The sequence below is a fragment of the Carlito syrichta genome, unplaced genomic scaffold, assembly GCF_000164805.1.
Source record: "Carlito syrichta isolate Samal-C Ts95f unplaced genomic scaffold, Tarsius_syrichta-2.0.1 Scaffold307018, whole genome shotgun sequence".
In the NCBI taxonomy this organism is placed as follows: Eukaryota; Metazoa; Chordata; class Mammalia; order Primates; family Tarsiidae; genus Carlito; species Carlito syrichta.
Genome location: NW_007251114.1, coordinates 51,443 through 67,386, shown reverse-complemented (window position 1 = coordinate 67,386; position 15,944 = coordinate 51,443). Strand labels below are relative to the sequence as shown.

Genomic DNA, 15,944 nt, shown 5'->3' with positions numbered 1-15,944 from the left:
GCACTAACCCTTTCTTCCCAGGTGGTCTCCAGCGTGCCTCCCTCGGAGCCAGGACCTCGCCGAGCCCCCACCCTGTCTCTCTTCCCTCTGCACAGCTCTCCTTTCCCCACCCCACTCTCCCTGGGAGTCCTGTCCCTCTCCACGTCCCTGCCCCCCGAGCACCAGTGTCAGTGTCTGCTGCTGAGCCAAACCCCATGAGAGACCCTGCCGGCTGGGGGCAGGGCTGGGCGCCCTGGGGAGGGCTGGACTCTTCTGCTCCATCCTAGCCTGGAGCTGTCTCCGGGAACCCCTTCCTCTGCTGACTCTGAGGGTGCTGGGAGGGGGGCACACAGGCTGCATCAGGAACCTGGGGAGAGAGCTGACACCCCTATGCCTCCCCCAGCCTGGAATGGGCGGGTGCTTCTGACACCCACAGTGGGTATGCAAACATCACTCTACCTTGCAATTTTTGCAGGAGGAAGAAAGTGGAGTTTAAAAAAAAAAAAAATCTCTGTTCTGATGTGGTTGGTGAAGGACGGGCCCTAGGGGCGGAAAGAAGGGAGAAGGGGCTAGTACTGAGTCCCTCGACTGTCAAAGCCAGACGGGCCCCCGCAGTGGGCAGACTCTGCCCCCCCCACCTGAATCCCATGAGACCGTCTCTGGGAGGACTCTCGCCAACCCCCTTCTCCCCAGCCTGTGGGGTCTCTAGCAGCCAGGGAAGGGAGGAGGGGCGTCACTTCCCTCACTAACCCTGCTCTTAATGGCCTCCAGGGAGAGGGGCAGCTGGGCGGGGAGGGGGAGGGGGCTCCCAGCCCGGAAACCCCCTTCCATCACCAGCCCTACCAAGCAACCGTGACTGCAGCAGCAGGAGGGGACGACCTGGCTTCCCTGAGCGGCGTGACCAACTTGCCTCTTTCCCCTTTCTCTTTCCCTCCTACCTCTGGCTCCTCGCTTGTCTCCTCCCTGCCCAACCCCCTGCCCAGTCTTCGTGTGCCCAGGGACCCTGCAGAAGGTACTGGAGCCCACCTCGACGCACGAGTCGGAGCACCAGTCCGGCGCATGGTGCAAGGACCCGCTGCAGGCAGGCGACCGCATCTACGTGATGCCCTGGATCCCCTACCGCACGGACACGCTGACCGAGTACGCCTCGTGGGAGGACTACGTGGCCGCGCGTCACACCACCACCTACCGCCTGCCCAACCGCGTGGACGGCACAGGCTTCGTGGTCTACGACGGCGCCGTCTTCTACAACAAAGAGCGCACGCGCAACATCGTCAAGTATGATCTGCGGACGCGCATCAAGAGTGGGGAGACGGTCATCAACACGGCCAACTACCATGACACCTCGCCCTACCGCTGGGGCGGCAAGACGGACATCGACCTGGCGGTGGACGAGAACGGGCTGTGGGTCATCTACGCCACCGAGGGCAACAACGGGCGGCTGGTGGTGAGCCAGCTCAACCCCTACACGCTGCGCTTCGAGGGCACGTGGGAAACCGGCTACGACAAGCGCTCGGCCTCCAACGCCTTCATGGTGTGCGGGGTGCTCTACGTGCTGCGCTCCGTCTATGTGGACGACGACAGCGAAGCGGCCGGCAACCGCGTGGACTACGCCTTCAACACCAACGCCAACCGCGAGGAGCCGGTCAGCCTGGCCTTCCCCAACCCCTACCAGTTCATCTCCTCCGTCGACTACAACCCTCGCGACAACCAGCTCTATGTCTGGAACAACTATTTCGTGGTGCGCTACAGCCTGGAGTTCGGGCCGCCCGACCCCAGTGCTGGTGAGGATGGCTCACTTCCGGCCCGGAGCCTGCCTGCGTGTGCCCCCCGCCCCAGCCCCCTCCGTCCCGGGGTGGGGCCCACTCCAAGCTCTTGGGGATCTGGAGGTAGAGGACAGCCACGGCATGTGACAGGCGTCGCTCTGAGCACTTTGCAGTTACCTGGCCTCGTCCCCGTCCGCCAGGCAGGGATCCTCACTGCCCCCGTTTTGCAGACGAGGAAGCTGAGGCCCTGGGTGGGCATTCACTGACCTGAACCCAGGACTTGCCTTCCAGCCACTGAACGGCACTGCCTCTGCCAGGGGCGGGGGCACCTTCAGTCCTGGAGCTCCAAAATTGGGGTGGAAGCCCGGTATCTCTGACAGAAGCAAGCCGAACTCATGGTGAGCAGGCTGAGGGCTTCTCCCCGTGTCGTTTCGCCCCCTCAGCTGCTCCAAGCCAGCTCTGGGGAGGCTCAGGGCTCCAGGGAGGCTGATCTCGTGCTTCCTCGGTTGCAAAAGGCGGGACTGAAGCTCCAGAGGGAAGGGGTGTGGCCAGTTAGGGCCAGTGTCCATCAATGCCCCTCTCAGGGCCTCTCCCCTCAGGCCTCAAAAGTGGGTTTTTACCGCCTTGGCTACTTCCTACGGTCATGTGGACATAAGAGACTCCCGTGGGCTCAGAGAGGCCAGGGTCTGCTCCCAAACCCAGGGGGGCCCGGGAGGCTTGGAAGACACAGAGTGGCCAGGGACCCAATACCCAGGCACGCTGTGGCTGGGCCCTGAGCTTGGTGTGACCCTGTCTTGTGTCCTCTTTCCCTTCCAGGCCCAGCCACTTCCCCGCCCCTCAGCACGACCACCACGGCCCGGCCCACGCCCCTCACCAGCACGGCCTCACCCGCAGCCACCACTCCGCTCCGCCGGGCGCCCCTCACCACGCACCCCGTGGGTGCCATCAACCAGCTGGGGCCCGACCTGCCTCCGGCCACAGCCCCAGCCCCCAGCACCCGGCGGCCCCCAGCCCCCAACCTTCATGTGTCCCCGGAGCTCTTCTGTGAGCCCCGAGAGGTACGGCGGGTCCAGTGGCCGGCCACCCAGCAGGGCATGCTGGTGGAGAGGCCCTGCCCCAAGGGGACCCGAGGTGAGTGCAGAGACTGTGGCCACCTCACAGCGGCCGGCTGGGAGGGATGGGGACACACTCCCAAACAGCTTAGCACAGGTGTCTTCGTGGGTTGCCGCCTCCGCCCTCTTGGGATAGGGTCGTCTCCAGTGCCCAGCAGGGCGCTCAGGGCACAGGCCCCACCTGCAGGGAGCCCACATGAGATGACTCGGCCCCTGGCCTTAGGCTGACGCGGGACAACCCTGGGACTAGCCAGGTGCAGGATGGACGAGCAGCTGAAGTGCCACAAGTCAGGGCCATATGCCCTGGAGATGGGAGGGTTGGAAGGGCTTCGCTGAGACGGGACTTCCGAGACGGGCCTTGCTGGAAGGTTCTAACTCTGGTAGAAGAGGAGCCGAGAGTAGATCTCAGGGACATGAGTGGCGCCTCTCCTGTTCTCTGGCCGCTTCATGCCTGTTTTCCGTGTTCCCCTCACCTCTGCCCACTCGCCCCCGCTCTCTGTCACCTGCTTCCTCCTCTGGTCCATCCTTCTCTCCTTCCCTTTGGCTCCCTTGTCTGTTCCTGTCCGTCTGTTCCTGCAGGAATTGCCTCCTTCCAGTGTCTACCAGCCCTGGGGCTCTGGAATCCCCGGGGCCCTGACCTCAGCAACTGCACCTCCCCCTGGGTCAACCAGGTGGCCCAGAAGGTACCCGCCGCCGCCGCCCCTCGCAGGCAGGCACATTTGCTCGGGCCCAGGGCCCAGCAGGGGTAGTGGAGCAATTGGGGAGACGAATGGGCTGGCAGGTCTGGAAGGCAGGACTTTAGGGTCCCCTCCCTGGCCAACAGAGGGAGCAGAGACAGATGGGGTGGGAAGGGCAGGCAGGGAGAGGGGGAGTAGAGAGGGCTGGGAGGGCATGTGACGAGGCTATGCTGCGAGTGGGATGGTCCCTGACAGACCTGGGGCTCCCCCTCCCCCACTTCGTGCAGATCAAGAGCGGGGAGAACGCAGCCAACATAGCCAGCGAGCTGGCCCGCCACACCCGGGGCTCCATCTATGCGGGGGATGTCTCTTCCTCCGTGAAGCTGATGGAGCAACTGCTGGACATCCTGGATGCCCAGCTGCAGGCCCTGCGGCCCATCGAGCGCGAGTCGGCGGGCAAGAACTACAATAAGGTGGGCCTGGCAGGGCTGCGGGCCAGGGCGCATCCCTGGGGCTTGGGAGTATCCACCCCGTGCTGTCAGGCCGGGCTGTGGGCCATACAGGGCTGAGTCAGAAAGGAAGGGCCCTGCGGGCTGCTGGGTCTCACTCCTGTGCTGCCATGGCTGGGCTTGGGGGTTGGGGATCCCTGAGGAATGCATGGCTGACAGCCCAGGCCAGGTGGGTGGCAGACAGGAGAGAGAGCTGTCAGGCCTGGATGGGAGAGGGCTGAGGCTAGGGGACCTGTGCCCAGAGGCCCACCCTGACACACCTCTCTCCCTAGATGCACAAGCGAGAGAGAACCTGCAAGGATTACATCAAGGTGAGACCTAGGGGGGCCCGATGTAAGGACCGTGGACTCTGGCTGACCGAGGGGAGCAGGGTGGGAGTTGAGAGATGAAGAGCCCACCCCAAGGAACGGCACCATCTTCCCTGCCTGTGCAGGCCGTGGTGGAGACAGTAGATAACCTGCTTCGTCCAGAGGCTCTCGAGTCCTGGAAGGACATGAATGCCACAGAGCAGGTGCACACGGCCACCATGCTCCTGGATGTCCTGGAGGAGGGTGCCTTCCTGTTGGCTGACAACGTCAGGGAGCCTGCTCGCTTCCTGGCTGCCAAGGAGAATGTGGGTGAGTGCTGGAGCCACCTGGGCAGATGCAAATCTTGAGCCACGGGGGACTGGCCTGGAGACCATGGGGGATGCCTGGTGCCCCAGCCCTCGACCTTGGGCCTCTTGCCACAGGGCCTTGTTCCGCAGCTGGAGCCCCTGGATGGGGGACAGACCCCCGCTGTCTGTGACTTGCTATCTTCTCTCCCCCCAGTCCTGGAGGTCACAGTCCTGAACACAGAGGGCCAGGTGCAGGAGCTGGTGTTCCCCCAGGAGGAGTACCCGAGGAAGAACTCTATCCAGCTGTCTGCCAAAACCATCAAGCAGAACAGCCGCAACGGTCAGTGTCCCCCATGGTGCCTCTGGTGGGGACACAGGCACCCCAGCCCTCTGCTGGTGTATCTGCTCCATTTACGGAAGGCAATGGTCCTGAACTTTTATAAGGTTTTATCTGCTCAAGCTAGTGAAAGTTCTCAGGGGATTTGTGTGTCTCCTGAAGCCCCAGAGAGCTCTAAGATGAGCCTTGCTGTTTACAGAGCTCCTCCTGGGCAGTAGTAGCTCAGCTGGGCCTCATAGCTCAGAGAGGATTGTGCCATTTGTGACAAAGGCTCAGAGAGACTAGAGATTTGCCTCAGGACATACAGCCGAGTGTATCCAGGCACTGCCCTGTTACTTGGAACTGCCTAGCTGAGCAGTGGTCCTGTGGACAGGGCTCCCTCAGCCCCCTCTTAACTGGGCTATGGCCTGGCTTCAGAGGTTCCAGCGGCCAGCATGACTGAGGGCCATGGAGCTGGCCGAGCCAGGAAACCAGGGGCCTGGGCGGAAGTGTGTTGGCTGAGTACTGATGGCACATCTGACTGTGCCTGTCCTCCCAGGGGTGGTCAAGGTTGTCTTCATCCTCTACAATAACCTGGGCCTCTTCCTGTCCACGGAGAACGCCACGGTGAAGCTGGCCAGCGAAGCAGGCCCGGGTGGCCCCGGGGGCGCCTCCTTGGTGGTGAACTCGCAGGTCATCGCGGCATCTATCAACAAGGAGTCCAGCCGCGTCTTCCTCATGGACCCTGTCATCTTCACCGTAGCCCACCTGGAGGTGAGCTGAGCTGGCCCCTTTCTCCACGGGGACCCCGCATCCTCTGTATTCCTGCGCTATGTATCTGCCCCCACTGTGCGTCCCCCTCCAGAGCAAGTTACAACCTCACCCTCTTTAGGAGCCTGGGCCATTTGTCCTCAGAGATCTCAGCCTGTCACCTGGAGCCCTCAGCCCCAGGCACTTCCCACGTTTGTCACTGTCCCTGTAGCTGGGTGTGGGGGGCTGGAGTGGGATTCCCCGGCTCTGACTCCCCGGCTACCACATGACAGGACAAGAACCACTTCAATGCTAACTGCTCCTTCTGGAACTACTCGGAGCGCTCCATGCTGGGCTACTGGTCGACCCAGGGCTGCCGCCTGGTGGAGTCCAACAAGACCCATACCACATGCGCCTGCAGCCACCTCACCAACTTTGCCGTGCTCATGGCTCACCGTGAGATCGTAAGCTGGCCAGCTCTCTGCTCCTCTAGGCGGGCCGCTTGCTGGCCCTGCTTTGCATGGTATCCTAGAGCACGCGGCATGGATGGCGCCAGGGAAGGCCAGCCTCATGGGCATGGGGGGTCCGGTCTTGCCTGGGGCATGAGGTCATGCATCTGGTCCTCTCTGGCCACAGTCCAGCCTTTTCCCAAGACACTCTGGAGAAGCAGCTGGTGTCACCTTTGTCATCTCTCCACAGCCTTCCAGAGTTTGAGAAAGTGAGCCCAGTGCCGCCTGCAGAGGGGTGGGGGCTGGCGAGCTGGCCGGGTGGGCTGCACTGGAGGGCCTTGTGGCCTGTGCCCTGGCCCAGGGCCCTGCCCACAGCTGGCACCTGGCTGAGCCCGGAGTGCAAAGATAAAGGCCCTGAGCGCACCCCCTGCTCCTGTCCCCAGTACCAGGGCCGCATCAATGAGCTGCTGCTGTCAGTCATCACTTGGGTGGGCATTGTGATCTCCCTGGTCTGCCTGGCCATCTGCATCTCCACCTTCTGCTTCCTGCGAGGGCTGCAGACCGACCGCAACACCATCCACAAGAACCTGTGCATCAACCTCTTCCTGGCCGAGCTGCTCTTCCTGGTCGGGATCGACAAGACTCAGTATGAGGTGGGCTGGGGCTTGCGGGCAGGTGACGGCCAGCGCCAAGGGGCGGGAGAGGAAGGCAGATGCCTGCTGGGTCCCCCCTCACCTGTGGTGCTCCCCGCAGATCGCCTGCCCCATCTTCGCGGGCTTGCTGCACTACTTCTTCCTGGCCGCCTTCTCCTGGCTCTGCCTGGAGGGTGTGCACCTCTACCTGCTGCTGGTGGAGGTGTTTGAGAGCGAGTATTCCCGCACCAAGTACTACTACCTGGGCGGCTACTGCTTCCCGGCCCTGGTGGTGGGCATTGCGGCCGCCATCGACTACCGCAGCTATGGCACCGAGAAGGCGTGAGTGTGCCCCTTGCCCCGCCCCATCTCTCCTGCCCGGCCCCCTCTTCGGTGGCACCCCTTGGGCCGGGACCCTCGGGGCATCCCTCCTCCTGACCCCGCGGCTGTGGCCTGAAGAGGAGTCCCCGGCCTCCTGGGCTGCTCACGACTCCGGCGCACTTCCTTTCCAGCTGTTGGCTCCGAGTAGACAATTACTTCATCTGGAGCTTCATTGGGCCCGTGTCCTTCGTGATTGTGGTAAGTTGGAAGGCAGCACCCGCAGCACTGTGCTTCCTTCCTTCGTCCAGGCTGGCCTGGGCCCAAGCCCCTCCCCCAAGTGCTCTCCCCAAGTGGTGAGAAGCACTGGTTTGAAAACCACACGGGAACCGAGCCACTGCTAGAGGGTGAGAGCAGGCTGTGTAGAGCGCCAGTGCTGAGGGCCACTGGCCCGGGAGCTGTTACCTGAACTCCGACTGTGTGTCAGGCCGCAGCAAGGAGTGACAATGGACTACCAGTCATGCCAGCCAGCTAGCAGGGGACACCTCAGGGGCAGGTGTGGGGGCAGGTGCCGGGTTCTCCCAGCGGTGGAGTGGTGGGGGGCTGAAGTGGGCTTTCTGGACCAGGCCTTAGCTCAGAGCTCATGCAGGAGGGGGCACTCTCAGCCCAGTTCCCTGCCCTTGTCCCGCCCCCAGGTGAACCTGGTGTTCCTCATGGTGACCCTGCACAAGATGATCCGAAGCTCATCTGTGCTCAAGCCCGACTCCAGCCGCCTAGACAACATTAAGTGAGCTCCCCTATCTCCACTCCGTAACCCCCATGCAGGGCCAACCCCTCCCAGGGTGTCCTAAAAGGTGGCGCTCTAACCTCTGGTGACACACCATGGTGTCAATATGCATGTTTTATTGTACTCACCATGTGCCTACCCTAACAGGTATTAGAAAGCACATCATTAGCACATCTGACCTGTGATTTTAGGGGCAGGACTGCATAGGGTGAGGCTAAATTCAAAAGGTGAGCTTGTTTAAGAGCAATTTAAAGAAAAATAGGGCTGGGCACAGTGGCTCACGCCTATAATCCCAGCACTTTGGAAGGCCGAGGTGAGAGGATAGCCTGAGCCCATGGGTTTGAGACCAGCCTGGGCACTTGGCAAGACCTCATCTCTACAATTAAAAAAAAAAAAAAGAAAGAAAATTAGCCGGGCATGGTGGCACATGTCTGTAGTTCCAGCTACTTGGAAGGAAGGCTGAGGCGAAAGGATTACTTGAGCCCAGCAGGTCGAGGCTGCAGTGGCTGTGAGCATGCTACTGCACTCCAGCCTGGGTGACAGAGTGAGACTCCCAATTAAAAAAAAACAAAGTGAGAGAAATAGGCAGCAAAATGTAACTTAAGTGGAAATGTGGCAGACGTGATGACGCCAGTGGCTTCCCCTCAGGCCCAAGCTGGGTTAAGTGTCCCTGGCCTACTTGTCTCCAGGCTGGGTCTTTGCAGACAGTGCCCAGACCCACCCAAGGGCCCCCTTCGAGGGCTGTCAGGGAGGCCTAGGCTGAAGCTATCTCCTCGGTGGGTACCTTGACACCCTTGTCCCTCCATTCCCAGATCCTGGGCCCTGGGGGCCATTGCACTGCTCTTCCTGCTGGGTTTCACCTGGGCCTTCGGCCTCCTCTTCATCAACAAGGAGTCGGTAGTCATGGCCTATCTCTTCACCACTTTCAACGCCTTCCAGGGGGTCTTCATCTTTGTCTTTCACTGCGCCTTACAGAAGAAGGTGAGGTGGGGGCAGGGGCCTGGGTCAGAGACTCAGAGCCATTTCCCAGGCACTCAGGAGAGGGAGGCGAGGGTGAAGGGGACCCAGGCGCTCCCTCAAGCCCCCAGTACATGCTGCAGGTGTCTGCCTTCTATAGTGGGGCATGCATCCACTGGGAGGGGAGCACAGTCTCAGGGTCAGGGAGCATCTGGCCACCGATGAAAAGAATTCTGGAAAGAAGTAAGATATGGGGGCTGGGAAGAGGAAGAGTAGGAGATTTGGTGACAGGATGCCCCACCATGATGAGGGCCACAACTCAGGCCTGCAGGAGGTAGGTGGCCTAAGGGAACATTTCCTGTGCTAATAGTTCTAGAAATAACTATGAATGTTGTGTTAATATCTGAATCTTAAAAACGTATACAAAGAAGACAACAGCATAGGGGAGTGTGGGGAGGGAGTCCAGGCACTTGGGACTACAGCTGGGGCGACAGCCGAGGCATTTGTGGCCGTGGTCCCAAAGGCAGTGAGGGCCGTGGCAGACTTGCCAGCTGTGGGTGGTGAAGGCGGGTGGCCAGTGCAGGGGAGGGTGGAGGCCTTGATCCCGAGAATCTCAGTTGCAAGGGAGGTGGACTGTATCCCTGCTGTGCCTCAGACAGTCAAAGGCATCGTCCTTGCCTGACCCCGACCTTACATGCAGTGACAATGGTGTCCTTACAGGAACCCCCAGACCTATACGGTCTGACTTGGGCCCCTCGGCTCCTCTAGCCTCCCCCCTTGCTCCCCTGTGCTCCCACCTAGACACAGACCCTCCTCAGGGCATGGCCCCTGCTTTTCCCTCAGCCTGAGGCTCCTTCCCAGATAGGCCTTGACCAGACGTCTCCTCAGCGAGGCTTCCACTGATCTTTTAAAACTCACAACCTCCCCTCCCAAGTCAGCACTGCCTAGCCCGCTGCCTGGCCATAGCTTTCTCTGCGGCACCTAAACTGTCAGACGGCCTATGGAACATGTTTATGTTTGCATCTGTATTCTGTCTCTCTACTAAAATGTCAGCTCTGAGGTAGGGATTTGTGTCTGTTGTGTCCTGCGCGGTCCCTAGGCCTAAGCTGTGCTCACTGAGGCTCTGCTGAGTTTGTGAATGAATGAGATACTGTCAGTGGAGGTAAAGAGATGGGTGTGAGAGAACGGAGCAAGCCTGACTGGTCGCTGTGGGAAGCCAGGTGACAGCAAGGTTTCTGGGGCCTGCCAGTTACTGAGCCGGCTTGGTCTGTGGACTCCTGAGGCTGCCTCTCTTCTGACCAGCCCTGTGAGCGGCTGGATCACAAGGGAGGCCAGTGTCCCGCTAGCAGACTGTCCTCCTCACCCGCCAGGTGCACAAGGAGTACAGCAAGTGCCTGCGTCACTCCTACTGCTGCATCCGCTCTCCACCTGGGGGCACTCACGGCTCCCTCAAGACCTCAGCCATGCGGAGCAACACCCGCTACTACACGGGGACCCAGGTATGGGGTCCGGGCAGGGTTCCCTGGGGCTGAGCGCCGGAACTCCTAGAGGCAGGGGTGTGGTCTCTGATGGTGCTGATCAGGCAGTGATCTCAGAAAGACCCTGGAGGGTAGGTGGCCCGAGGACCCCCTCATATCTGGGCTGTGTCCCCAGAGCCGAATCCGAAGGATGTGGAATGACACTGTGAGGAAACAGACGGAGTCCTCCTTCATGGCAGGCGACATCAACAGCACCCCCACCCTGAACCGAGGTGAGAAGGCCAGCCCTTGGCTCTACCTTCAGGCCCTCCGGGCTCCTGGACCCATGTTTCCAGGCCACCTTGTAACTGCTGATCCCTTGGGCAGGTACTATGGGGAACCACCTGCTGACCAACCCTGTGCTGCAGCCTCGTGGGGGCACCAGCCCCTACAACACCCTCATCGCTGAGTCAGTGGGCTTCAATCCTTCCTCGCCCCCCGTCTTCAACTCCCCAGGTGAGAGCACGCTGGGAACCACCCCAGGTCAGGACCTGAGAGGCTTGCATCCTGAGGGGCCTCCTCTTGGGGCGTTCTCACCCTCTGAACTGGAGCCTGAACTTGCAGTCCGAGCTCACTCTCACCTTCTCTCTTTTCTCTCCTGGCTGGCACCCGCAGGGAGCTACCGGGAACCCAGTAAGTGCGACTCTTTCCCGGGAACGTTTCCAAGGCTGGGGAAGGAAGCAGAGCGTGGCCTCAGATGCCTCACTTAGGGAGGAGAACTGCCCCCTGCCCCCACAGTCTCTGTTGGCTTTCAGGTGGGGGATGAAGCTGATGAGAGTCAGAGCATAAGAAAGGATCCAGGCACCCAGGCTTCGGGAGAGGGTTTGGGGGAAACTGGTCCTTACCACCCCACCCTTCCACCAACCTGCTGCTGGGCTGGTGTCCCACTGCCAGTGAGGAAGAAAGGGCGTGTGCAACCAGAGTCCCCAGGGGCTGGGGTGAGCCCAAAGAAAACCAGATCGAATCGAGCCCCTCTTCTCCACACAGACCACGCCCCTCTCACCTCCCACAGATGCGGTTGGGCCCTCTCTTCCTCCTGACCAGCCCTATTCTGCCCTACAGAGCACCCCTTGGGAGGCCGGGAAGCCTGCGGCATGGACACCCTGCCCCTGAATGGCAACTTCAACAACAGCTACTCCTTGCGAAGCGGGGATTTCCCTCCAGGGGACGGGGGCCCTGAGCCGCCCCGAGGCCGGAACCTGGCTGATGCTGCTGCCTTCGAGAAGATGATCATCTCGGAGTTGGTGCACAACAACCTGCGGGGGAGCAGCGGTGGGGCCAAGGGCCCTCCACCACCTGAGCCCCCTGTTCCGCCTGTACCAGGGGGTGGCGGCGAGGAAGAGGCAGGCGGGCCCGGGGGTGCTGACCGGGCGGAGATCGAACTTCTCTATAAGGCCCTGGAGGAGCCTCTGCTGCTGCCCCGGGCCCAGTCGGTGCTGTACCAGAGTGATCTGGACGAGTCGGAAAGCTGCACAGCAGAGGACGGCGCCCCCAGCCGGCCCCTCTCCTCCCCTCCAGGCCGGGACTCCCTCTATGCCAGCGGGGCCAACCTGCGGGACTCGCCCTCCTACCCGGACAGCAGCCCTGAGGGGCCCAGCGAGGCCCTGCCTCCACCCCCACCCGCTCCGCCCGGCCCTCCTGAAATCTACTACACCTCGCGCCCACCAGCCCTGGTGGCCCGGAACCCCCTGCAGGGCTACTATCAGGTGCGGCGGCCTAGCCACGAGGGCTACCTGGCAGCCCCAGGCCTTGAGGGGCCAGGGCCCGATGGGGACGGGCAGATGCAGCTGGTCACCAGTCTCTGAGGGGACCTCACGGACCAGGGGCTGGTGGCCCAGGCCAGGGAGGGGGAACCCTGGGCAGGCTCTGGTGGGAGAGGGAGACTAATGGAGGCAGTGGCTGGTGGGCCACTCTCTCCAGGTGCCCCTCGGCTGCGGGCCCTACAGCCCCCTGGGGGCCTGAGGTGCCAGGGTTCACAGACAGGGTTTCCCACCAGCCACATGCACCAGCTCTATTTGGGGCAAGTGCAGTGAGGAGGAGCCCGGAAGGCCCCTGGGGAGTGAGGAGGGAGAACCGGAAGGGCGCAGCCACTCCTTGACTCCCCCCCACCCTTCCTACGCCCTGAAGGGACAGGAGGGCTTTGGTTTCCCTGGACAGGGAGGGCAACTTCTGAGGTGGCCAAAGGCCCCCCCTGGATTGACTGTCAGCTGCTCCTCTCTGCAGCCAGAAACGCTGTGGCTGCAGCAGAAGGGAGCAGTGAGGCAGGACAGACGGACAGGTTCCTCCTGCACTACAGTTTCCTGCCCCCTGGAGACTGGGGCCGAGGGGTATGGGGGTTGTGGCTCTGCTGGTGGTCTCAAGGTCGGACTTTCTCTGAAGCTCCTTCCCCCTTGCTCTTGGCCCCTGCCTCCCATGCAAGCCTGTCCCCTCAGTGTCCCCCCTCTCCCCGTGCACCCAATGACCCCCTCGGGGTGACTCCTGATGAAGCACAACTCCCCGCAGGGCCTCTAGCCCACAGGGTGGCCATATTTGGGCAGTTCCCAGTCCTGTGGGCTTGGCTATCTGGGGAGCAGATTTTGGGTCTGGATCTCCCTGGGGAGTGGGTCCTGGGCTTGGATCTTTCCCTAGGGGGCCCTCTTACCCCTTCCTCTCTCCTCCTCCTCTTCCCCCATTGCTGTAAATATTTCAACAAAATGGAAAAGAAAAAAGACAAAAAAAAAGAAAAAAATCTCATCACTTGAAGCCACCAGGAGCCTGCGGCCCGGGCCAGCCCGGGCTTTCTCCGGAGCAGAGTGGCACTGCCGGCCCGGCAGCCAGGACTTCTCCGTGTATGCGTGCAGCCCCAGCCCCAGCTGGGGTGGGCGGGCCACCAGAGCAGCTTTTTACAATCCAGAGACAGAAAACAAAATCTAGATGCAACAGCGAAACAAAGAACCTGTTTCCTTCCCGGCACCTGTTTCTGTCCCCTCCTTTCCTGCTCCACCTGCCCAGCATCATCAGCCTTCCTGGGGCGTGTACCTCACTGCCTGCCCCAGGTCCAGAGGCCTGTCTCCCCCTCCCCTCCCCATCGGCCCAGGGGAGACACCCTCACACCCAAAGATGCTTTGGCCAAGATGGCTGCGCTGTCCCTTCAAGTTCCTGCTTCTTGTATATTGCTTCGGGGACTCTGGGCTGGGAAGAAGGGGCTGACCTTCCATCTGGAGAGGTTGACGGTGAAAGGAACAGGAATTGGGAGGAGCTGGGGTAGTGGAGTGCATGGGTGTGGCTGAGGAGGGGGTTCCGGAGCGGTGTGGTGCTCTCTGGGGGAGAGGGGGAAAGGTGAGAGATCACCTTCCCTACCCTCCACCCTCCTGAGGGGGAGACAAAGCCAGGCTACCAGGGTCTGGGGTCAGGACGCCTATGTTCTGGGGGCTCAGCCCCAAGCCCCCAGGCCCAGGAAGCTCCTGAGCACCTCTCCCAGCCCCATCCAGCCTGCCAGCCCAGCCCTCCCTGCCCCCCTCCCACTTTCCAGGGGTAGCATAGCCCCACTGCTACACTAGCCCAGCCCCTCCATTGCCATTTCCCCAGGGGTGGCCCCTCCACCTCTGCTCTGACCTTCCCGTCTCTCTTGTCCCCCTCTTTCTCACAAGTGCCATGAGTTTTCAAACATCTTTGGGTCTCAGCCTGCTGCTGCCATGAACTTTGTTAAGGGGGAGGGGCTCAAGGAAGGAACTGGGGGAAGGGGACAGGTAGGTGGCTGGAGAGACCCTTTTTGCTGCTAGAAAGCCCCTCCCTTCTCCTGGGGAGCTGGGGCTGGCTTGTCCCCGTCAATTAGGGGAGAAGGGGTCAGACCAAAGATGGTGGTTTGTCCCACATGGGGAACAGGTGTGGGGAGAAAGCGGGGTTGGGTTCCATCTCTGGCTAACCCATTTCACCAGAAGACCATAGGTGAGGCTGAACAGGGAGGAGACATGAGGCTGGGGACAGTCTTGCCAGGCCACTCCGCGAAGGCAGGAGACAGCTCCATGGCCCATCCTTGACTGCACGAGGCCAGGAGCTCTGTTCTGTGGAGGAGCCCTTAGAGGTCTATGAAGAGGGGCAGGGGGCTAGGGCAGGTGGAGGAGCTGGCCCGGCCAGCCCACGGCAGCCCCTGACGGCAGGGGGGCAGGGAGTCCTGCACCCTCTCCCTGTCCCGCTCTCCTTTTATCTCCATACTCGCAATCAAGGGGAGAGGGTGCAGCGGGTCCCTTGGCTCCCATTTTAGCTGGGATCACCAAGGTGGATTCCCAGGCCTCAGAGCTGCATGACAGGGCCCCCTGGTGGGCTGGACGCCACTGCGGTCCAGCACAAAGCCACCCCTGAGAAAGCCCAGGTGTCCCCCCACCCAACCAGACCTGGTGCCTTGATGCCCCCACCTCAGCTGGGACGGTTCAGAGAAGGGTCTTGGCTTCCTCTCCCACTCCCTTCCTGGGGCTCCTGAATTCATCTCCTAAGTTGTGTTCTTTTTCGCCAGACTTTTTCTTTTGGCTTTCCCCTGCCTTCCCTTTCTTGCGTCTCCACCTCTTTCCTTGTGTCTTTCTCGCTGTCTCTGCGTTCCTCTTCTCTCAGCCTCAATTTCTCTCTGTCCATTCGGGCCTCCTCTCCTGCTCCCACGTCCCAGTCCCTCCCTCCTCAGTCTCCTTTTCGATATGCCAAACCAATTTTGGGTCGAGTGCATTTAACGAGAACAAACAAAAGGCTCATAACAACAAGAACGTTTCAGAAAAAAACAAAAAGTTTTAAAAAAATTGTTGAGTCAAAAAGTCAAACAATAAAGAAATTAAGATTTCTTGGAACGATAAGAGTGCTGTGACTCATTGGGGGAGACAAGAAATGGGTGAGTAGATCCGCAGAGGGGCATCCTGTGGCGCTTCGGTGTTCAGATCCACAGCAGAGGCCTGGCAGTTCACTCGCATTTATGGAGACCTTGGAAGTTCCCGGGCCTGGCAGGGCATTTCACTTGCAGTTTCTCTCTGAATCCTAATAGCATGTTCCAGGGTGAAGGCTGTGATTAGAGCTCCATTTTACAGACATGACACGGGCTTACGGTGCCTGGATGCACACCCAAGGCTCTGGCCAGGCCACTGTGCCATGCTGTGTCTCAGAGAGGCCCTTCTGGGCCTGGACATCTGCCCCAGGAGGCATTGGAGCAGAGCTTGAGAATTTCCATGCTGTGCGTGTCCAGCTGACTCGAACTGCCGCTCCTCAAGTCCCACACGACGCCAGTTGCGCTTTCAGACTTGACAACGTGGAAATGCAGCATGTGTATTTCATATTCTCCAATACAACTAATGTGCTCAGAGAGAATGACGACTCAAGCAGTTCAAGACTCTTCCCCTCAGCCTAAAACATGGGCATCCAGGACTCCACACTTCCAAGTCTCCTCCTACCTTTCCCACAGCCACTCCTTGTTTCCTGGGCGGCTTCCTCCTGGCCTCCCGGTGCTGATGAGATCAGGGGCTCAACCCTCAGATCTACCTGCTCTCACTGCCTGGAGATTCATCGCATTTCATGGGTTTTAACCCTACCTACAGACCGATGACTCCCAGGGCTGACCTCCAG

At 60.8% G+C, this 15,944-nt stretch overlaps 1 protein-coding gene across 2 annotated transcripts in view; it reads left to right on the top strand.

Moving 5' to 3' along the window:
• ADGRL1 (adhesion G protein-coupled receptor L1) overlaps window positions 1-15,181 on the top strand; it is a 29,085-nt gene extending 13,904 nt beyond the window's left edge. For both annotated transcript variants that reach the window (XM_008063736.2, XM_008063735.2), the window contains 19 exons: window positions 963-1,763; window positions 2,562-2,876; window positions 3,437-3,540; window positions 3,822-4,007; window positions 4,316-4,354; window positions 4,477-4,660; window positions 4,853-4,978; window positions 5,514-5,728; window positions 5,998-6,168; window positions 6,597-6,806; window positions 6,907-7,127; window positions 7,298-7,364; window positions 7,799-7,890; window positions 8,703-8,871; window positions 10,218-10,346; window positions 10,501-10,597; window positions 10,692-10,820; window positions 10,980-10,997; window positions 11,427-15,181. In XM_008063736.2, coding sequence (XP_008061927.1) covers window positions 963-1,763; window positions 2,562-2,876; window positions 3,437-3,540; window positions 3,822-4,007; window positions 4,316-4,354; window positions 4,477-4,660; window positions 4,853-4,978; window positions 5,514-5,728; window positions 5,998-6,168; window positions 6,597-6,806; window positions 6,907-7,127; window positions 7,298-7,364; window positions 7,799-7,890; window positions 8,703-8,871; window positions 10,218-10,346; window positions 10,501-10,597; window positions 10,692-10,820; window positions 10,980-10,997; window positions 11,427-12,169 — 4,016 coding nt within the window. In that variant the 3' untranslated portion in view covers window positions 12,170-15,181. The remainder of the gene's footprint in view (window positions 1-962; window positions 1,764-2,561; window positions 2,877-3,436; window positions 3,541-3,821; window positions 4,008-4,315; window positions 4,355-4,476; window positions 4,661-4,852; window positions 4,979-5,513; window positions 5,729-5,997; window positions 6,169-6,596; window positions 6,807-6,906; window positions 7,128-7,297; window positions 7,365-7,798; window positions 7,891-8,702; window positions 8,872-10,217; window positions 10,347-10,500; window positions 10,598-10,691; window positions 10,821-10,979; window positions 10,998-11,426) is intronic.
• Window positions 15,182-15,944: the final 763 nt, after the last annotated feature.